We start from the raw sequence: 24340 nt of genomic DNA on the forward strand, positions 1-24340 counted from the left end.
TCTTCATCACAGGAAAAGGAGAAAGATAGACAGCCTCTGTTCATTGCTACCACATCAACCTGACCTTTCAGGTTCCACTTTCTTTTGACAAATCCACGAACTATTTCTATATTAGGTCTTGACCCAAAAAAATTACCAATCAAAGTGTTTTCCATTCTGGCAATGTTTTGATCTATGATTTGGTCTGGAACAACAATAGCAAACTTGCCTTGAGCCACATTCAAGGAGTTTTTAACAGGAGGCAATGAGGACTTACCTTTAGGCTTAACGCCAAACAGCGAGGACCACTTACGTGTTTGTCCATTGGGTCCCCCCTTCTTCGGGTCCGTTGACGAATGAACCTTTTCCGGGTGATCTTTTCTTTCCACCGTGTTCTCTGAGACACAAATCGCTTGCTGTCCTTGGGCTCCTACCGAGTTGCCGTCTTTTGTTTTTGAAGTTTGAACCTGCCCTTTCCCGCTCTCCTCTGTTAACCGCTCTTCACGTGGTGTTGGTCCTCCCCTTGGGTCCCCCAAAACCACGGGATCATCAGGGTCCTTTCCATCTGAACCCCCCCCATCTGCAGGAATCTCTGTGTCATCTGCCGCATGCTGCCCCGATGCCGATCTAGAACTCCCGCTCAAATTTGAATACTGGATCCGACCGCCCTCCATGTCCGATCCAGAACTCCCGCTCTTATTACTACTTCAAATAGGATGTTGCTCCTTGACATTACATTGATTTTTCCAGCCATTTTTAAAAATATTTTTGACATGTAGAAAATTTCTGTATATTGTCTGTGTTATTGTAGTTTGAGGATGCTCGAGATGCAGAAGATGCAATTCGTGGTCGCGATGGATATAATTTTGATGGGCATAGATTAAGGGTGAGAAGGAACTTAACAAAGGCAGTGACAATTACTTACGGAACTTTTATTTTAATTTGCTAGAACTGCTCGAGTCCTCTATGTCCTCGTTCACTCTATACCATTAGTACGTGTATATGTGTTGAATGTATTTTCATATGCAGGTTGAACTGGCCCATGGAGGTCGGGGACTTCCTTCATCAGGAGATCACCACAGTGGCTACAGTGCTAGTGGTGGCCGTGGTGGCAGTAGTGGTGGTCGTGGTGGAGTCTCCAAGCGGTCTGAATTTCGTGGTATGTTGGTAATCTATTAAATTGTTTTAGACATCTTCATATTTTGAAATCTAGGTATGGCTTTTATGTTGGGGGAGCCTCATCAGCTCAAAAAAAAAAGTTGTCTTTTAATTTTTCAATAGGTGGATTGAGGGTTACAATGGGTCTGTCATCCCTAAAATGGGCATTAATGGCCAAAAGCACTGCAAAATAAGCTGTTAATGGAAAAATATGCAGAATTAAAGCCAAAACAAAGCTCAACTGTTTGGTCTAATAGCATTTTCTATCTTTTCTTTATGGTTGTCTTTTTTAACGTATCCATATGCTTCTATCAGCCTGTTGATCTGGGAATAACTTGTTCCAGCAACCTCAAAGCCTTTCATAAAGCAATTATCACCAAAATTGGACCAGTCCATCCTTAAATGCTAAAATTTTACATATAAAATGGAGTACAAACTGTTAACCTTTAAGTTTATCATATTAAATATTGAACCTCCTTTTCTACAAGCATCTACAACTGCTACAACAGACCCTTGTACCATAGATCAGATACTAGAAATTATTGTTAACAAAATGGGGTCTCGCGAGCAGTTTTCCAATTTCATGTGATGTTTAAAGTTGATTTTTGTGTAATATTAGGAGTTCAACCTAACACACACTAGATAATGCTAAGAATCAGAAAGTATTGTTATTGTTTTCAACAGATTATCAGAATTATTCTTAATCTTATTTAAATGTACTAAATGTACATTTCTGTAATTAAACTATGTTTATCCCTTAAGCAAAAGTACTGAGTGATATCCACAAACAAGAAAAAATGAAAACAGAGAAATAAAATATGAAGATAAACTGTAGTACAACAATCGTGGAGTTGCAAAGAGTTTGGGGAGTAAATTTGGAAGAAGTTCAGACACTAACGTGCTAGCATTGTCATCCATAACGTGCATTATTGTCCTCCAGTTGTGCCATAGTTCAAAATCAACAGAAGAATCAAGGAGCTCTACATATGCCAAATTTTCTACACACAGAGAAGATGAAGACACGAAACAAAACACAGAAGATATCCAGAAAAATACAGAATAATGATAATATGTTTTAAACTAGATTTAACTTAATTGAAATGCCAGAATGACAAAGTAAGGTTTAGTGAATGCAAAAGCTCAGCGTGAGAGAGTCTTCAAGAGATACCTATAACTGGAATAGAGGGAGAAGGGTTGACTGCTTGGGAGCTCGTCAAAATGTTCAAACCCTAAATATGGTCTTTTGATGTCCATGAGCAGCTATATAGAAAAAAGAAAGGAACAAAAGTGGATATTGTTTGCTCTTAAAACTCGTAAGTGTGTTTAGAATTGTAAAAAGCAACAATATGTTACTAGTCTATCTATATCAATAACCCTGGTCTGCAGAGCTACTAATCTCCTAGCATGTATGGTAAATGGAAAATAGTAGGAGGTGAAAAGTCCAAAGTGCCAACAAGAAGTTTGATAAAACAATAGTACACAAGATTACTTGAAACTCTTTCTCAAGAAAATGGAGAGATTGAAAATAATGATAAGAATGATGACAATGGTATTACTAGTATCTAGAAGACATGCTACAAAAAAATGTTATTTTTAGAATTAAGATAAAGGGAATCACAAGATTGTAAAGAAATAATAATGCAACATCACCTAGCTCAAGAGAGTGTGATAAATGACTCTTTGATTGGTGAATAGAAGCTACACTTGTTGTGAAGAGCGATCCTCCAGTGAAATACTCTTTGATTGCTGAATAGAAGCTACACTTGTTGTGAAGAGGAATCCTCCAGTGAAATACTCTAGCAATAAGAATGAAGCTTTCCATGTGAAAACTCTGTAACTTGAAGTTGAAGACCACAAAATAGAGAAATGAAATGCATGGCTGTTTCTGCCAAGTGCCAACATATGAAGGATCAAAAGAAAGCTCACAAGAAGATGCATAATGCCAATAACAAGATGATGGAGTGCTGCTCATAGAGAGTGCAGTCAATAGCCAAGAGAGCATAATGAGAATTGCCTTATGTAATGTCCCCACTCTGGAATAGAATTTAATAATAAATAATAATTATAATAAAATTAAAAATAAAAATAAAAATATAAAAGACTATAACTAAATATAATTAAAATTTAATTAAGTTAATGAAGGGTCAAAAGACATGGAAGGAAAAGTTGTGTCTCCTTCAAACATGGGATATAAAAGGGAGAAGAGAACCTCATTTGATGGGGGGATAATTTGGAAATCAAAAGTGCAGATCCGATTTAAATCGGAGGGGCAGACCTGATTGTGAAAGGTTGTGCCCATTTCAAAGGGCAGGAATAATGAATGGTTGTACTCTTTCAAACGGTGCTAATGGTGAAAGGGTGTGTCTCTTGCCAAAGGGCATACATGATGAAGAGGTATGCCCCTCCCTCACATTGAGAGATATAAAGGAAAGGCATGAATACAATTCCTATCCCATAGTAGATAAAATAGCAGCAGAACTTCTCATATTCAGAGCAGTTAGTGATTTCTATAAGCAGATTGCAAGATCTCAAAAAGGAAAAATATCTGAGAAGAAGATCAGACGGAATAAAGAAAGAAAAAGGAAAGACTCCATGCAATAACCTGGTCACACAAACCTGGTACAAATTTCTTATGCTGCAATCATGTTTATAATAAACTTATGCACATTGGCAAATGTAATATATCACTGCTTTCATAAGTATTTCTGCGCATGCTGAATATTAGCAAATTCTGAGAAATCCTTGTTGGATAATATATTGAATTTATATATATGCAATAGTATTGTGAATCTGTTCTAGGAAGTTTCTGAGTATGAAGGAGAGGAATTTCAGTGAGGAAAACGGTGCTGGGGTTATCTTGTAGGCACACCACCTCATGGTTTAAGACTGGGGAGTTCCATGAGGCCAAGGGGGTACAAGTGTCCTGCCCTTGGGCCTATGAAGAATAGATTTCCTGGGCACCTTACTGGAACAGCCCTCATACCTTCTATCATATTGGATGAATATCTAAACCATGGGTTCTAGGACAGCTATGACAAGTGGAGGAAAACAGTGATAGGATGCTTGTTTTATGGTCCGATTTCCAAGTTGAGTAATTGCCTGTCCTTGTCAGTAATGTGTTTTAATTTGCCTAACATCATTTTTGAATGAGACATTCTGTGGGACGAGTGAATAGTTCATCCTGTCGCCATAGTCGATGAAAGGTACTGAAAAAAAGTAAAGTATTTCAGAACATGTATTTTCAATTCTGCAGGTTATTTCAGTCCTTTATTTTGCTGTGGTAATTGTTTTGAAAGCTGAGTTAGGCATGGGAGGAGCTGCTATCCGTCATGAACCAGTAATTCATGACGTTTTGCTGAAGGATGTCCAGTGTAAACATTACTTCCGTATGTATGGGTGGATTGACTATTTTCTAAAATTGACGGATTTCAATGAAGAAATTGCCAATGAATTCATGCGCACATACAACGAAGGAGAGGCCTTTGTCAAAGGGTTAAAAGTCATTGCCATAGAACAATGGATAGCCGAAGTCACTGGGTTGCCGTAGGAGGGAGAACTGTTTCTTGAGTCGAAAGATGCGAGAAGCGCTAGGGCAGAGTTTACTCACCCAACAGATGGACCCCTAAGTGTGGACAAGCAGGGAACCAGACGGACATCTCTTCCAATGGAATGGCCCCAGGTGGCATTTTATATGATGAAATATATTAGCTGTGATGGTAGGTACTCAAATTTGGATTCGGTTCATTTTAAATTACTGAGTCATCTATGACATGACCGAAGGATGAATGTTCCCAATTTCTTGTATCATCTTATTTCCATAAGTGCAAAGGAAACACACAAGGGTGGAAATCGTTCTATTAGTCATCACGACTTGATTAAATTGTTGGTAGAACGTTCTCTCAGAGATGTCTCGCAGATGGCATGCGGAGAGTTCGAAGATATCCTGCAATTTAGGGACGAAAATGTTCCTGCTGTAGAAGAAATCGCTGCTCAAGAGGAAGATATCGGAGAACCCTCATCTCTTAGGGTTTTGTAGCGAACGAACCTCCTGTTGCCAAGGAAGCCTTGCCTGTTGTAGAGGAAATGGTAATTGAATCAAATATTGAGCAGCCCTCCAGTCATTTTCAAAGTGGAGCGATATCTTCTAGAAGGAAAGGGAAAGAAACAAAAACAGTTGATGCAGAGGAAGAGACCGTAGAGCAACCTCAAGTTGCGCAAGTTTCTCCCGCAACTAAAAGGCGCAAGGTAAAGGGAAATTCTCCTGCAGCAACACCTCCTGCAGCAACACCTCCGACAGTAACGCCTCTTGCAGCAATGTCTCCTTCAGCGACTCGGGAAATGCATTTGAGATTCAACCACAGGAAGAACATGGGGCCGACAGACTGTCAAATTTGGCACATGTAGTAGAACAGTTTGAAGAACCGGTTGAAGAGATCTCACGCCCTCAGGTAACAACTCACAGGCTCCCTTCGTCTCTCACTAGTTTATCCATTGCACTTACATTTTATAGACAATGGGAGATAGAAAGGGTAGGTTACAAGGAGTTATTATTAAAAAGCAGAGAGAGATTGAAAAGAGGGATGATCAGATTGTGGAATTGCAAACCAAAGTAGACACAGTTGCCAATATGGTTCCTGAATTGATGCAATGTAGGGCTACTCCGAGAGTTTATGCTTTATATTTAAAGGAGCAGTATTTATGTTTCAAGCTAAATCACATTGTTAGGGATCTTAGTCCTTCTCTAGATACTCCTCAAGAATTTTATAATGTTTATCAAAACTCTCCTACAACTGTTAGGAATTTGTTATGTGAATTTTATTTGCATAATTATGATGTGCCTTCTGACAACGAATGGAATCCCTTACTATACATTGGGGACATTCAATTAAAAGCATTGATGTCATGTATAGAAAATGAAATTAGTATGGGGACACAAGCTAGAATATATAGAAATTTGGAGTTTGATTGCCCATTACCACTCAGAGTTGAAGCCCAAAACTCACGACATATGTACTATGACTGGCAGAAGTTAACGAGACGTGATGTCAGAAGCCAGGTTTTACCGTTGAGAGAGGAAGCATTCCGGGAATATGAGCATTTGGTTGAAAATGAAAATAAAGCTGAAGTTGAATGTTTGGTTCAGCGTTAGAATAATCTCCTAGAAGACCTAAAGCAGGGTGAACTCCATTCACTGCCTAATTATCATGCAACCACACAAAGAGCTCCCGAGTACATCCACTTGGGTAGGACAAAAAGCAATAACTGGCTACCCTTGATATTTCAACCACCTATCCTTATGTGGCCATTGATGGGATGTAGGGTTATAGACAAACTATATGAAAAGGCCACAGAGGAAGCCAGATGGACTATACTGGAAAAGATGATGGGGTTTTATTGGAACTTGGCTACAGGAGGAACATGATAGGGAACCATAGGCGATTTATGAGTCATTGCCCGGATAAGAAATTTTCCTCTTGCTGGAGGATCAAGAAGACGTTAAGTTGGGGGGCATGATGATCTGAGTTATTAGCTCTTTTATATCTATAACTGATAAGTTTTTGCCATGTTTTAATTTGTCCATCGGGATAGTGTTTGAGTAATGTGAGGTATTAAAGTTTGACTATGTGCATTCTAGACGATAACTAAACCCATTAAATCCTATATTGTTTTGACCTATTATTCCTGTTGCCATGCGGATTATCATAGGTAATATCATGTGTGAATGTATAAGTAATATGATTGATGAAAATAGATATATATATATATATATGTGCGCTTGTATGTTCTATCTTTTTAATTGCAGGGATAAATGAGATGCTGCAGAAGCGGTTATTGCAAGTCAGATGTTGAATCACGTCATAAAAGCAGCTGGATATATTGTAGGGCGGTTAAATATTCAAAACAATAAAGAGGATAGTGTGCTTAAGAAGCGGCAAAGGAATAGCATGGCACTGCCAGATTCATTTATGTTATATGTGAGCTTGTATATTCTATCTTATTAATTGTAGGAATAAATGAGATGTTGCAGAAGTAGTTATTGCAAGCCATATGTTGAATCACGTCATAAAAGCTGTTGGATATATTCAAGGGTGGTTAATATTCAAAATAGCAGAGAGGATAGTGTGCGTAAGAAGTGGCAAAGGAATAGCAAGGCACTATCAGATTCATTTATGTTATATGTGCACTTGTATGTTCTATCTTTTTAATTGCAGGAATAAATGAGATGCTACTGAAGCGGTATTGCAAGCCAGATGTTGAATCACGTCATAAAAGCAGTTGGATATATTCAAGGGCGCGGTTAAATATTCAAAACAACAGTGAGGATAGTGTGTGTAAGAAGTGGCAAAGGAATAGCAAGGCGCTGCCAGATTCATTTATGTTATATGTGCGCTTGTATATTCTATCTTTTTAATTGCAGGAATAAATGAGATGCTTCAGAAGCGATTATTGCAAGTCAGATGTTGAATCATGTCATAAAAGCAGTTGGATATATTCAAGGGCGGTTAAATATTTAAAACAGCAGAGAGGATAGTTAACTGCCCTTGAATATATCCAACTGCTTTTATGACGTGATTCAACATCTGGCTTGCAATAACCACTTCTGCAGCATCTCATTTATTCCTGCAATTAAAAAGATAGAACATACAAGCGCACATATAACATAAATGAATCTGGCAGCGCCTTGCTATTCCTTTGCCGCTTCTTACGCACACTATCCTCTCTGCTGTTTTGAATATTTAACTGCCCTTGAATATATCCAACTGCTTTTATGACGTGATTCAACATGTGGCTTGCAATAACCACTTCTGCAACATCTCATTTATTCCTGCAATTAAAAAGATAGAACATACAAGCGCACATATATATATATATATATATCTATTTTCATTAATCATAACACTTATACAGTCAGACCTGATATTACCTATGATAATCCGCATGGCAACAGGAATAATAGGTCAAAACAATACAGGATTTAATGGGTTTAGTTATCATCTAGATTGCACATAGTCAAACTTTAATACATCACATGACTCAAACACTATCTTGATCTACAAATTAAAACATGGCAAAAATTTATCAGTTATAGGAATAAAAGAGCTAAAATCTCAGCTCATCATGCCCCCCAACTTAATGTCTTGCTGATCCTCCAGCAAGAGGAAAATTTCTTATCCGGGCGCTGACTTGTAAATCGCCTATGGTTCCCTGTCCTGTTCGTCCTGTAGCCAAGTTCCAATATGTTGTCCTCATTTTTGTTTTTGAAGGACTATTACATAATATTTTTGTGAAAAAAATGAAATTGTTTCCCTACGACATGCTTGCCGAGGCAGAATTTCGACTAATCCTTAGTCCATCCTCGAACCACGTTTTGAATTTCATCGCATTCTGGATTCGTTTGCTATGTCTTTCCTTAAATTTCGGGTTTTTTCTCCCTGACTGCAGATGGGAAATTTCTCTTGAATTACAAGTTTTAATGATTTCCATTGTTTTGGTCTTTGTAGGGAAATTTTTGACTCATTACAAGTGCACTTTATTGAAAATAAGAACTTGTAATTTGCTTTTTATTTCCCCCTTGATGCTTTTTGGCTTTTTAAGTTAAAATAGGGATTTTTTGGATAAGTTACAGGCTTACTTGTAATTCTTTTGAAAAACCCCTACTTTAATGTCTTTTGCTTGTAATAGGGATTTTAAACCCCTATTACATATGTGCAAGTTTTTAAAACTTCTTGTAGGGATTTTATTTTCCCTTTACAAGTAATTTTAAACTTGCACATCTCTCTCCAAAACCCGATTTTGCCTAGAAATGAAATAAAGTGACATTTAAAACTTGCTCTTTTGCCTAGAAAACCCAATTTTCTCTATAAAGTGCTTTTTGGAGGATTTTAAACTTGTAATTGCATTTTTAAAACCTGATTTTGCCTTGTTGAGGGAAAAGTGACAATTAAAACTTGTTATATGGGAAATAAAACCCGATTTCCTGTGTTGCATGTGAATACATTAATTAAAACTTGTATTTTCTTCCCAAAAACCTGATTTTCTTCTCCTAAGCCAATTTTTCCACAAATTCTTCCGAATTTTTTGTGGAGAAATTCAAGGAGAAAGGAGGCGATTTTGTAGCAAGGCGATTTATGTGGGTTGAAGAACACGTTGCTGCTGTTTGGTGATGATTTACCCTCATTTTTTTGCAAGAAATGGTTTACCACGTGGCCTCTTGAATCCACATTTTGGGGGATTTTTACTCCACAAAGCAGCAATCTCCTAAATCGTTGTTACCTCTCTTACCTAGGCGTTGAAGTTGGGAGATGTTTCAATCATTCTTTGGGCCATTTAAGATGCATTTGATGCCACGTTTTTACCACGTGATCCTTCCTAGGCTGTGTTTTGGAAGGTTTTGATGGCATGTTTTCATCTCTTCCTTAGGCGTTTTGCTTTGGGACTCTTAGGCGTGGTTCCTCTTTGGCATTTTGGCCCTCCAAACTTGCATTTGCTGCCACGTTTTTCAGTTTATGACGTTTTTGTATAAACGTGGCTAGGGTTTGGGATTACGGTTTGTCTCTATTTAAGAGCTATTCTTCTACCTTCCAAAGATTGATTATCTTTTGGAGGGGCATTTTCAGATTGAAACAAGGTATGATTTCTTTTCTTTTCTTGTTTCATTTTCTTATTTTCTTGTTTTCTTATTTTCCTTTCTAGTTGTAAATTTGTAAATATGTTGTTCTTGCCCCAAAAATCGGTTTTTGTGAGAGAGATTTTCCCCCTTTTTTGAATTGCATTGATCTTCCTCATTTTCCCTCTTTACTTGTATTCGGGATTTTAAATCCCGATTACAAGTTGGATGAAAATCTCTGTTCTTCCCTTATGGTTAAAAGAATTTAATCATTTTTGGTTAAAATTCCAAGTTGCAAAAATGAGAAATACCCATCCTTTCAAAATCGGGTTTTAAGAACCGGATTACATGTTGAAAGTTCTTCCCATTGTCATGAAAATGACATTCCCGGATCTTCCCAGTTTTATCCATTCATGTCACCCATATCCGTGCTTTCCATTTTCGTCATTTTCCGCAAGTCTAATTCTCATTTTCCACCCATTTCTCCATTTGCAAATTTACAAGTGTACTTGCATTCGGGTTTTAAAAATCGGATTGCATGTATGCTCTTTCCAACTTGTATACTTGCAAAATTTTCCCCAAGATCCGAAATTGGTCAAAGTCAAGATTCTTGGCATTTCCCATTTATTTCCCCTCTTTTTCTCACAAAATCGTGAAGTGCAAGGGTTGAAGTTCTTCCCATTTGAAGAAGGAAAAATGTTAGTTGCAGTTGATTATGATGTTGCCTTAACACTTTTAAGTCTTCATCACAGTATTCCAGGTTGTCCTTCAATGTCAGATTTGCCGTCATCTCCAATTCCAAAAAAGATGGGAGTATAAATATGACAAGTACCAAAACGAAGTTGCACCTTCCCAAATCTCCTCTCCTTTGGATCGCATAAGAGATACAGAGATAGGGCATGTGGAGATGTCGGAATTTGTCAGGAGGGTTGAGGATCCGCAAGATAGCAATATGCAGCGGCTGTTGGACAGCCATATCCATCACGCATCTTCTTTTCTGGTGGCTGCCCTAGAACCAGAATTTGTTCTCGCTTGCGCCCATCATTTTGACAAGGAGACAAGTACCATAAAAAATGATGATGGTGAGGCAATGATCCGCCTTGATGCAGACACAATTGAGAAAGTCTTCAGAATTCCTCCTACACCTGTTTATATGGAGATTTCCAAAGATAGTGCAGCTGAGTACTATGTGAAAGGGAGAAGGACTGCAAACGTCATATAAACAGGTGGATCCATGAGCCACGAGTCGCCTTCTCAAGGTGGGCCAACTTGTACCATTGTGACTTCAAATGGGAGATTGGAGACATCATAACTCTCCTCAGCAGGATAATGGGTCTTGAACACTCTAATGTTTTTGAGCCTTGGATGTACCAGTTCGTCATGTTCATAAGGCAGTCCCATCATATATCATGGGGTGAAGTCATTAACGATGGCTTGTGTGAACAACTTGCAGCAGTCCCTTCCACCAAGACTTTCTATATGAATTCATACTTAGTATATTTGGCAGCGTCACTTGGACATTTCCTTGGTCTTTCTACCAAGCGTGACCGCTCGCTTATACCGGTATGGGAATACTATGATCAGCTGCCTTTGAGACCCAGCAAATTGCATTTGAGAAGAGTTCAAGATGCATTCTTCGGTTACTTCATTTGCCAGTTTGACAGAACTCTGAAGAACAAAAGGGTATCAGATGAGGCATGGGAAAGGGTGAATGAGTATGGATGCTTGTTTATTCAATTCCTGACTTTTACCTATATGAGAATTGGATGCTTTAGTGGGCAGCCATACATGCTCCCTAGATACCCAACTGATAAGATCATTCTTATGGAGTTGGGAAGACAGATCATGGTTGTCCACGCTCATCAGTTCGTCAGACATAAGGTTGGAATGGGGATGTCTACAACTAACCCATTAAAAATTGGCCGGTATTCTCTTGTCACATCCGTTGAAGCCAAGGCTATGGAGACTGAAATGCAAGAAATTAAGCTCAAAAGGTTTAAGTCCAGAGCTGATTTTGATTACTGGGGTATGGAGGAAAAGATCAAAAAATCCTTCGTGCACGTGCATCGTATTGAGGATATTTGGGTAGATCTCCATACAAAGGTCGAAATTCTGAAGATGGATTACTGCAGGCTCACTGTTGAGGAAGTTGTTGATTTGAACTTAGTGGATATTCCACAAGGGATGATTGATGATGGACATGTACTTGATCTTGAATACATTTCACGAAGGGTTGAGGAAGGTCCACTTCCTTCAATCCAATGGTCACACAAGGAGTGCATATCCATTCTTGAGAGATTTCAGCTTATCTTGGCTAACACCAACGCTTGGCTGAAAAGTAATGCTGTTAGACTCATTAAATTCAAGATTGGAAAAGAAGATGATTCTACGGAGCCTCTTGGACGTAAGTCTGAGATTCAGGTTGACAACAAGGAAGGCGCATCATCTTCTGGCACTAGGATCAAATTGCGAGTTAGTCGGGCAGTAGTGCTTCCTCTTGAGGAGGCGACAGTTCGTGGGAAGGAAAAGTCACGGTTCCATGTTCAGGTGATTGATCTTGATAATCCAGAAGAAGGGCAACAATTTGATGATGCTCCTAAGTCTCCAGCTTCGGACTTGCCTCATGAGATTCCTTCCTCAGTTTCCATTGGGACGCCCCTTTCTCCTCCTGACATAGTGGTGGAAGAGTCTCCTCAGAATGTCGTTCCTATTTCGGCATACGAAGCGCCTCCTGATCATCAACAAGAGAGTGTGCTGGAAGTTCTTGAAGATGCTTCTGCTTGTATCCAGCTGTCAGAGATTGATACCTCCACTTCTGGCTTTGAAGAATTTATGAGGCAATCTTCATGCCCATTGGTTACTGAGAAAACCGTGGTTGCCATCCAAACAGATACTCCTCCCAGGATGACCACAGTTATTCAAACAAAAACTGCTTCTCCTTTGCCTACAACTGCAACTGAAGGAGAGTTGATGGCTTTACCTCCATGGCTTAGTTCTTTTACCCCAAAAAGGAAGAAACAAGAAATCTCACCTGATGCCTTTGATTATCGGCAACTTAAACAGTCTAGACCCAAGGTTGCTAAAAAGGCCAAGACTATCTCCAGAGTAACTGTTGACAGCAACAAGATGAAGGTAGCTGAAATTGTTGATCCCATTGCAGATAAGCCACTTGAAGAGATGTCAGCTGCTGATTAGAAAGTTACAAGGATAGAATTGGGTAAGCAAACGCATGAGGTGATTAAACATGATGCCCAGTTTTCTGTAGCTTCATTGGTACAGCGGTGTGATGAACTTCTAGCAAAGAAAGACAAACTAGAAGAGGAAAACCGACAACTTGTGGCAGTTGTTCATAAAATTACAAAACCTGCTGCTGAAGGGAGTAATCCCACAAGTTCTTTCGATTCCCAAGAGTCAATTCGTAGAGTTGAAAGGGCTGCTCGGAAAGTACAAGCATTGGATTCCTGGGTTGATCAGCTTCATGATTTATGTGCACAAGTGATGAAAGACATTTTTTAGATGATGTCTAAGTTGGAGACTATTGAAGATAAATTAAGTCATATGTCCGACGCTTTCAAAAAGAATCTGGAAAGTGTTGAAGATAGTTTGACAATCTAGCTTACCATGCCCCAACAACAGTTGAGTGTTCTACAGGAGCATGTCATCATCTCTTCCAGGGTTATGTACTTGGAATTTGAAGAGCTTCTGGAAAATAAGACCCTTGTTCTTAAATCCCTCATTGAGGAGATTGGTGATGTAATAAGATTATGGGGTGAAGTTTTCCAAGATATTGTCTCTCATTGTGAAAAGGCCTCTTGCAACATAATAAGTCAGGATGGAGAGCTGATACCAGAAGAAGAAGTTCTTGCAGATTTACAGATGAGGATTCATAATGAATGGAGGAGCGAACAATTCTCAGCTGCTTCAATTCAAATTTTGATGAAACACCAAATCTTTTTGCATGAAATTCAGTCCATCTTGGAGAAGGACAACTCTACGCTCCTCTGATGCCATGATACCATTGTGAAGACCATGGTTGTCGCCAAGAACACCCATGAACTGGATCCTTATGAACTACGAATGATCACCCAGAAGTTTGAAGGATTCATGTCTTCACGTGCTGCAACTTAAGTGTTTTTCTACACTTAGTTGTATTTTTCCAGATTTGTAATCTTTTAGATGTAGTTTTTCTTTTGACAAGTTACATGTAAAAGCCTTTTTGTAAAATGCAAGTTAAGTCTTTACTTGCACTTTTGTAATTACATGTAAGGCAACTGCAAGTTGTGTTCAATTATGACTGTAGTTGGAATAAGTCTTAGTTAGTTATTGAATAAGACTTGGTGGTTGAGAGAATTTCTCGAGTTAGTTGGGATCCTCCCACCTTTTTCTCAAGGCTCGTCTTTTATAAATACTTGAGGGGTCAATTGTAATTTTTATCTTTTTGGAAAGTAAGCAAAAACTCTGTCAAATTTACAGCAAAGAAGTCTTTGAGCTTTCATGTGTAAATTCAAGAACTGAAAGGAATAGAAGGAAATTGCTCAAGCTTTGGGTCTTTGGGATACATTCTTGAGTTAGTGTTCTATATTATCTTTCTTGCAAGTGTTTCTTAAAGAGCTTAATCGAATTTGATTTGCAGTCTTTGTGATGCAAGTATTTGAGGTTAATATACATTAAAATAAGTATTCTGTTGAGAAAAGCTATAAGTCTTTGTGCTTTCACTTGTTCTTAAGAGATTTTAGGAGCAGATTTGTTGAGAAATAGCTGTGAGTCTTTGAGCTTATACTACTTCCCATTGTTTTACGTAGAAAAGAATAAGATATTGCAGTCTTTGAGCTGTTATAATTTGTTCTTGATAGCGTTAGTATAGAAAAGGGTTGATAGGACTTCACGCAATCAAGTCTTTGAGCTTGATATTGCTGTCCCATCTCGAAGGAAGTGACGGAAGTCTTTGAGCTTTCAGGAAACTTCATTTCCTTTCTCTCATTTCATTTCGAAAGTTGTTACTTCTGTTTTATATCAAATCGCTATCACTTTATTGTGAAGAGAAAAAGATATTGTCTTTCTTGAAAGAAGAAGAAAGATTGCTGTCCCATCCTATTTTATTTTTAAAGTTGTAGTTAGATAGGGGGAGCTTTCCCTTAATTAGGAGAGTTTTACTCTCACGCTGTGGTTGAAACCACAATTTTGTATATTTCCCCAAGTGTTCAAAATTTTCAACCAACACAATAAAACCCCTTCATCTTTTCCACTCTAGTCCACTTGGCTTCCTCTGTGGCCTTTTCATATGGTTTGGCTGTAACCCTGCATCTCATCAATGGCCATATAAGGATGGGTGGTTGAAATATCAAGGGTAGCCAGTTATTGCTTTTTGTCCTACCCAAGTGAATGTACTTGGGAGCTCTTTGTGTGGCTGCATGATAAATATGCAGTGAATGGGGTTCACCCTGCTTTAGGTCTTCTGGGAGATTATTCCAACGCTGCTCCAAACATTCAATTGCAACTTTATTTTCATTTAAAACCAAATGCTCATATTCTCGGAATGCTTCTTCTCTCAATGGTAAAACTTGGCTTCTGACATCAGGTCTCGTTAACAACTTCTGCCAGTCATAGTACATATGCCGTGGGTTTTTGGCTTCAACTTTGAGTGGTAATGGGCAATCAAACTCCAAATTTCTGTATGTTCTAGCCTGTGTCCCCATACTGATTTCATTTTGTATCCATGACATCAATGCTTTTAATTGAATGTCACCAATGTATAGTAAGGGATTCCATTCGTTGTCAGAAGGCACAACATTATTATGCAAATAAAATTCACATAACGAATTCCTAACAGTTGCAGGAGAGTTTTGATAAACATTATAAAATTCTTGAGGAGTATCTAGAGAAGGACTAAGATCCCTAACAATGCGATTTAGCTTGAAACATAAATACTCCTCCTTTAAATATAAAGCATAAACTCTCGGAGGAGCGCTGCATTGCATCAATTCAAGAACCATATTGGCAACTGTGTCTACTTTGGTTTGCAATTCCACAATTTGATCGTCCCTCTTTTCAATCTCTTTCTGTTGTTTATCAATAACTCCTTGTAACCTACCCTTTCTATCTCCCACTGTCTATAAAATGTAAATGCAATGGATAAACTAGTAAGAGACGAAGGGAGCCTATGAGTTGTTACTTGAGGGCGTGAGATCTCTTCAACTGGTTCTTCAAACTGTTCTACTACATGTGCCAAATTTGACAGTTTGTCAGCCCCATGTTCTTCCTGCAGTTGAATCTTTGTTTGACTTTCGTGCCCTACTTCTGACGTTTCCACAGAAATGACCTCAATCACAGCCCCTGCTGCTTGAGTTTTCTGTTTACCTCGCCGACTCCTTCTCAAATGCATTTCTCGAGTCGTTGAAGGAGACGTTGCTGCAGGAGGCATTACTGCAGGAGGTGTTGCTGTAGGAGGTGTTGTTGCAGGAGAATTTCCCTTTACCTTGCGCCTTTTAGTTGCGGGAGAAACCTGCGCAGCTTGAGGTTGCTCTACGGTCTCTTCCTCTGCATCAACTGTTTTTGTTTCTTTCCCTTTCCTTCTAGAAGATGTCGCTCCACTTTGAAAATGAGTGGAGGGCTGCTCAATATTTGATTCAATTACCATTTCCTCTTCAACAGGAAGGCTTCCTTGGCAACAGGAGGTTCGTTCGCTACAAAACCCTAGGAGATGAGGGTTCTCCGATATCTTCCTCTTGAGCAGCTATTTCTTCTACAGTAGGAACATTTTCGTCCCTAAATTGCAGGATATCTTCGAACTCTCCGCATGCCATCTGCGAGACATGTCTAAGAGAATGTTCTACCAACAATTTAATCAAGTCGTGATGACTAACAGAACAATTTCCACCCTTATGTGTTTCCTTTGCACGTATGGAAATAAGATGATATAAGAAATTGGGAACATTCATCCTTCGGCCGTGCCGTAGATGACTCAGTAATTTAAAATGAACCGAATGCAAATTTGAGTACCTTCCATCACAGGTAATATATTTCGTCACTTAAAATGCCACCTCTGGCCATTTCGCTAGAAGAGATGTCCGTTTGGTTCGTTGCTTGTCCACACTTAGGGTTCCATTTGCTAGGTGAGTAAACTCTACCCTAGCGCTTCTCGCATCTTTCGACTTAGGAAACAGTTCTCCCTCCTACAGCAACCCAGTGACTTCGGCTATCCACTGTTCTGTTGCAATGACTCTTAACCCTTTGAGAGAGGCCTCTCGTTCGCTGTATGTGTGCATGAATTCATGGGCAATTTATTCATTGAAATCCGTGAATTTTAGGAAATAGTCAATTGACCCATACATATGGAATTAATGTTCACACTGGACATCTTGCAACAAAACGTCATGAATTACTAGTTAATGATGGATAGGAGCTCCTCCCATGGCTAACTCGGCTTTCAAAACAATTACCACAACAAAATGAAGGACTGAAATAACCTGTAGAATTGAAAATACATGTTCCGAAATACTTTACTTCTTTTTAGTACCTTTCATCAACTATGGCGACAGGATGAACAACTCACTCGTCCCACAGAATGTCTCATTGAAAAATGATGTTAGGTAAATTAAAACACATTACTGACAAGGACAGGCAATTAGTCAACTTGGAAATCAGACCATAAAACACCCCCCCAACTTAAGATGTCACGTGTCCACACATGTGAAAAAGGACAGAGAGAAGGGGTACGCGGATTATGCGAATCAAAATAGGCAATAATCATAATGAAATAATAAATGCATAATTAAGAAAAATTAATAATATACATACCTACAGTCGTACTAATTAATGCTGCATGAAACGGTTAGTTATTCAAAATATGAAATGAGATGATGTGAAATGAATGATGTGAGAGACAGAGATATGAAATGGGATGATGTGTATGAGAAAATTATTATCGGAAAATGATATTTCCATAAAGCATGGAAATAGTTATTATGAAGGCACGCATAATGAATTTAAGACTGAGGACCAAGAAGGCCTCCTGCAGAAGCTGCAGGAGCTGCGTCCATAATGTCCTCTCTAGATGTTGTAGGAACTATGACAGGAGGGTGTTTTTTTTTTGATGCTGTAGGAACTTCTTCAGTTGCTGCAGGAATTGTTGTTTGCTCTTGGTTGGCAAATTGCTGCAGGCGTAGTCAATAATCATTGACCAGAAGTTCGAATTTGACTGGGTCTATTGTTGGCAACCGAATTGCTCCATTTGTAAAAACTTCTTTATTTCATATGGGCCCAACCATCTTGTCTGCAACTTCCCCATAGTATCTTTATATCTGGAATCATATAGCAATGCCTAATTGCCATATTTAAATTTTCTCTCCTTTATATACCTATCATGCCATTTAGTTCGTTGATGTTGAATAAGCTCTGTATGCTTGATAACCATCTTTTTCAGCTCATCCAAAGCATTCAATTGCATGATGCGGTCTTTTTGTGCTTATGAGAGAGTCATATTCAACTGTAGAGCTGTCCTAATAGTTTTATGCTCAAACTCAATGGGTATCATTGCTGTTTTTCCATACACCATTTCAAAAAGTGTAAAACCTATTGGTTTCTTCCATGTTGTTCTGTATGCCCAAATGGCTTCAGGAAGTCTATTTGACCAATCTTTCTTATGAAGAGCTACTGTCTTGGTAAGAATAGCTTCTAAATCCCTATTTGTAACTTCCAGTTGACCATTTGCTTGTAGACGATATGGAGTAGATTTCCTGTGTCTGATATTATATTCATTAACCAATGCTGCAATTAATGTGGAAGTAAACTGTGGTCCTTGATTTGAAACAATCTCTCTTGGAACTCCATATTTGGTAAATATTTCCTCATAGAGGAATTTGCCTACCTTATTATGTCTTGCATGTGTCATGGCTCGTGCTTCCACCCATTTTGTAACATAATTAGTGCATTCTAGAATATAAGATTTCCCATTTGAAGGAGGATCAATCAGTCCAACAAAATCCAATCCCTATTCATCAAATGGTGCAACCAATATCTGGGGATATAATGACATTTCATCAGATCTGGTAGGACCCATTCGTTGGCATTTATCACATTTTCTAGTATATTGTGCTACATCCTTATACAAAGCTGGCCAATTATATCCTATGCTAAGGATTTTAAGTGCTGTTCGTTTAGCAACAGAATGTCCTCCGCATGGCTCATCATGACATGCATGAAGGATATCATATGTTTCATCTTCTCTGACACCTTCTCATAACTTGGTCAGGTCCAGTATAAAATAAACAATCAACAATCCATGAGAAATTAAAGCTTTTCTCAACTAGCAGTCTTCTTTCTTTAGTAGAAAAATGAGAAGGCATCTTATTAGCAGCTAAATAATTTGCAATATCAACATACCAGGGAGTATGTGCTTTCATCAGGAACAAATGTTCATCTGGGAAAGCATCATCTATGGCTACAAGATCGTCTTGCAATTGAAGCCTAGAAAGATAATCTGCAACTACATTGGATTTCCTCGGTCTATCAACAACTGTAATATCAAATTCCTTCATCAATAGTAACCAACAAGCTAATCTTCCTGTAATTGAAGGTTTGTTCATGAGATATCTGATTGCTGTATGATCAGTGTGCACATATATCTGATATGCTGTGATATAATGCCTGAAGTTGTTAAGTGCATGTATGATTGCTAACATCTCCTTTTCGGTGACAGTATAATTAAGCTTAGGTCCCTGCATATTTTTGCTGATGAAATAAATTGCATTCTCCAAATTGTCAACCTTTTGCCCCAAAACTGCTCCTATGGCATAATCTGATGCATCTGTATGAATATGAAAAGGTAATGACCAGTTCGGACCCTTGAGCACTGGTGCTTGAGTTAAGGCATGTTTGAACTCCAAGAAAGCTTCATGGCATGTGGAGGACCAATTAAACTCCATATCCTTGGTCAAAAGACAATATAAAGGACCTAGAATTTTACTAAAATCCTTGATAAACCTTCTATAGTATCCAGCATGGCCAAGGAAACTTCTGACATCCTTTTGCTTTATAGTTGCAGGGAGGTTTTGAATGACTTCAATTTTGGTTGGGTCAACCTGTATTCCATTTATAGAAATATGATGACCAAGAACTATGCCTTCCTGCATCATCATAAAGCACTTTTCACTGTTCAATGATAAATTTTAGTCTTCACACCGCTGCAGAACTTTCTTCAGATTCTTCAATGCCTCTTCAAATTGTGAACCATAAGTGGTAAAATCATCCATATAGATCTCCATGCTGTCCTGGGAAATATCTGAAAATATGCTTATTACTGCTCTTTGAAAAGTAGCTGGAGCATTACATAACCCAAAAGGAAGAATAGAATATGCATATGTCCCCCAAGGGCAAGTAAATGTAGCCTTTTCTTGATCCTCGGGAGCAATTTGAATCTGGTTGTAGCCACTGAATCCATCTAGGAATGAAAAGTACTGCTTCCCTGCCAAGGAATCTAATACCTGATCCACAAATGGTAATGGAAAATGATCCTTCCTAGTTGCTAAGTTCAAAGCTCTGTTATCTACACATACCCGCCATTTACCTCCTTTCTTTGGAACTATGACTAGAGGCGACACCCATTGACTATCTGATATAGGATAGATAAATCCAGCATTTAATAATTTCTGTAGTCCCTCTTTAACTATCTCCCTTAATGTAGGATTAATTCTTCTCTGTGGTTGTCTAAGTGGTCTACAATCCTCTTTGATATAAATACGGTGGGTACAAACTGTAGGATCAATTCCATGCATGTCTTTGTAATCCCATGCAAAAGCGTGTTGGTGACATTTAAGCAATTCAACCAGTGTTATCCTTTGAGTCTCTGTGAGTTGATTGTTGATATTCAAATATTTATTTGGATCAACTTCCACTTTGATAGTAAGATCAACCTGAGATGCTTCAGAAAGATGAGAAGTGTAGACTTCCTGCGGCAACAGGGTATGCAATATATCAGTGGCTGCAGAAAAATCTGATGCTGTAATATTTGATGTTAACTCCTACGACTGTTGCTCCTGTTTAAACTGATTTTCTAGAATTTTAGAGAGGATCGAATCATCATCCTGGAGTCGTATGAATGATTCTCTGTTAATCATCATAAGATGAGTTCCTCCTTAAATTCTTCTCCCACATTAGGCCAAGCGGCTTGTTCTTGATCAAGTTGGGGCTGAGCAGGAGAATATAGAACCAGAGTTTTCGTAGTATTTCCATCATAAATAGTCATGTCCCCTGACTGGCATGCAATATATGCGTCGGCTGTAGCAAGCCAAGGTCTCCCTAAAATAACCAGATATCCCCCTAATGTAGCTTTAGGATACAAGATCATAAAATCTGCAGGATATTCCCAGGAGTCCAAAGTAACGACAACATCCTCAATCATACCATCAGACCAAACCGTGGAACTGTCAGCAAGCTGCAGGACTGTAGGTGTAGGCCTGAGACTGGTTATGTCAAGTTTCTGCATAATATCTCTTGTCATTACATTGATGGCTGCTCCCAAATCTATTAAAGCATTCTTTATTTGAGTGCCATTGATGACTATTTTCACAATAGGACTACCAGGATCAGAATATTTAGGAATTGAAACCTTTCCCAACATAATATTAGCCAATTGACCCATTACATGCACTGTTTGCGGATCCTTTTTCTTCCTGCCAGGTTTCTTTAAGTATGCCTCTTTAATTGCTCTACGATAAATAGGGACATCCTTAATAGCTTGAAATAATGGAATTTTAACACGTGTTTCAACTGATCTATGATATCAAAATTTACTTCCTCTTCTTGTGAAATCTCGTTAGTTTGCAACCTTTGAGGAAATGGGGGTATTTGCTGATTTTAAGGTATTTGGGTCGCTGGGCTAGATATTTTCTTTTGCTTTTTTATCTCAATTATAACTGGAGGGGCAGGTTAGGTAAAGTTGTCCCAGATCTAAGGTGAATATCACTTATAGAAAGAGAATAAGTTGGGTATTGATTAGGGTCAGCTGAATAAACTTGTTGTTGCTGTTGAGGCTTGCTATTAGGATTTGACATGGGTTGAGTGGGCAGCTGTGTAGGTTTAGGTGGAACGACATTGGCAGCAGGAGGAGACATTATAGCAGGCTGCTGCTGAGGTTGCTGATAACCAGATGATTGATTTGTCCATGGTTGACCTCCTCTCTATTGAGGGGTAGGTTGCCAATTCCCTTGGAATTGTTGCCATGGTCCCTGAGGCTAAGACCAATTTCCTTGTGGCTGCTGCCACTGTGGAGTTTGATTGGCAAAATTCTGCCCTTGGCCTTGAGGATAATACCAATTTTGATAATTTCCAAAATTTTGACCATATGGAGATTGCCATTGATTATTTTGTGCATAGAAATTTCCACTATAACCAGAAAAAGAAAGTGGATCAGGAGGCATACCTTGTCTTGGAAATTTGGCCTCCTTTGAGCAACATAGAAAACTTGTTCATCATTTCCTTGTATTATCTTGAAATCAGGAACATCAAGATTTGCAACCATCTTACATCTGCAGTCTCTTTTCTTCTGTCTACAATGTGGGCAAAATTCTGCAAGAATTGCATCAGCTTCTTCATGCTTCTTCTTAGCTTGAAGTGTGTCTAACCGAGTAGCCATATTGTTTATGATATCCTCCTTAAACTCCTTCAAAAGGTGGCTAAGCTCCATTCAAGAAATTTTCATTATTGGATGTTGATGAAGAAATTCCTGACTTGAAACGCCTACTCTTCTTAGAAGAAGATCTGGAATACTTCTGACAGATTTGGCCAATGTCATTCCATGATGATTGTGTTATATCACCACCTCCCATAAGGTCCAAAGCATCCGTACATTCGTCACTAATTCCCCTTAAAAATATTAACTTAAGAGAATCTTCATTTAGAGTATTATGCTTGGACTTCTTGACACTGAATAGAAATCTCTCCAGATAATCTTCGAGACTCTCATCTTCCTTCCGTGTCATTCTAAAAATATCATCCCCATGATGGTCAGTACCTCTACAATAATCTTTATATTTCACAAGAAACAACTGTTTCATCTCATCCCATGTAGTGATTGTACTACTCCCTAGACTCATAAACCATCTCAAAGTTGATTCTTTTAAAGTGGTAGGGAATATTTTGAGTCTATGGGCATCTGTAGTGTAATCATAACTCCTACAAAGGACATCAACTTCAAACAGAAAAGCGTTGGGATCCTCTGTTACTAATCCATAGAGTTTAGGAAGGGAAGAAGCTGGGATGTTCTTGAGATTAGCATTGTGATGTAGATCAGAAATAGGGAACTCAAACGTTGGGTTCATAGGTGGAGGTGGGTTATTCCCACCAGGGGGTGGATTTCCTTGCATTGGTTTTTGAGGAGGAGCTACTGGAGTTACTGAACGAAGTTCCTCTTCAAGAGGTCCAAAGAGGAAATGAAGGTTGTTCTCAGAAAGCTCAAATTCAAGCGGGTTCAAATTATTTGGGGCTTGGTAAAGTGCAACAAAAGGATTTACATCTGGTGCTTCATATGGATTGAGTCTTGTATGATTAGGACGGTTAGGAAGGAATCTAGCTTGAGCATCTCTTCTTTGTCTATGCATGCAGATTCATGAGAATTACTTAAAACAAACCAAGTTATCAAAAACAACTATACAGAAAGCTTGAAAATTCATAACTATAACAGGTTCGTAGTTTGACACCATCCCCGACAACGACGCCAAAAATGGTTGCCTCACCAATAGGAACAATAACTAGAGCTAAAGTTTGAACCCAAAGATTGGTCATTCATTCTGTGTAGTTATTATCTCCATGACTGAAGTTCATTTACTTGTCAACCCAGGGACGTATTACTTGAAATGGGTCTGCACTATATATGCACTAAGTTCCTGCGATAGTTATTCTGCGCTACTGCAACAACTAAATCTATTTGAAATAAACAAGCGAGAATCATAACAACTGAATGGCTATAGGAAAGCTTAGCATTAACAAAAGATTCTAATTAAGGAACTGTTAACTAAGTTCAGAGTTGACCAACATGAATTAAGGTATCGTGGGAGCATGTAAGGCTGCCCGTCATAGCATCCAACTCTTATGTAGGTAAAAGTTGGAAATTGGAGAAACAAACAACCATATTCTTTCACCTTTTCCCATGCTTCATCTGAGACTCTTTTGTTCTTCAAGTTCTTGTCAAATTGACACAAATAATGACCAAAGAAAGTGTCCAGAACCCTTCTGAAATGAGACCTACTTGATCTTAGAGGCAACTGATCATAGTATTCCCAAACCGGTACAAGCATGTGGTCACCCTTGGTGGAAAGACCTGGGAAATGTCTAAGTGACACAGCAATATACACGAGATATGAATTCATGTAGAAGGTGAAAGTAGTAGAGACGATTGCAAGTTGTTCACACAAAGCATCATTGATGATCTCACCCCAACAGATGTGCTGAGATTGCCTTATTAACATAATAAATTGGTACATCCAAGGTTCAAAAACATTGGAATGCTCCAATCCCATCATACGGCTCAGAAGGGTAATAGTATCACCGATCTCATTCTTGAAATCAGATCAATATAACTTAGCCCACCTGGTAAGCGCA

At 38.6% G+C, this 24340-nt stretch overlaps 1 protein-coding gene across 11 annotated transcripts in view; it reads left to right on the forward strand.

The window, feature by feature from the left end:
• Positions 1-24340, forward strand: part of LOC131041418 (serine/arginine-rich splicing factor SR34A) — a 143292-nt gene that overhangs the window by 67957 nt on the left and 50995 nt on the right. For all 11 annotated transcript variants that reach the window (XM_059213999.1, XM_059213998.1, XM_059213997.1 and 8 more), the window contains 2 exons: positions 791-865; positions 1009-1138. In XM_059213999.1, the coding sequence (XP_059069982.1) occupies positions 791-865; positions 1009-1138 (205 nt within the window). The remainder of the gene's footprint in view (positions 1-790; positions 866-1008; positions 1139-24340) is intronic.

The sequence above is a fragment of the Cryptomeria japonica genome, chromosome 11, assembly GCF_030272615.1.
Source record: "Cryptomeria japonica chromosome 11, Sugi_1.0, whole genome shotgun sequence".
NCBI lineage: Eukaryota > Viridiplantae > Streptophyta > Pinopsida > Cupressales > Cupressaceae > Cryptomeria > Cryptomeria japonica.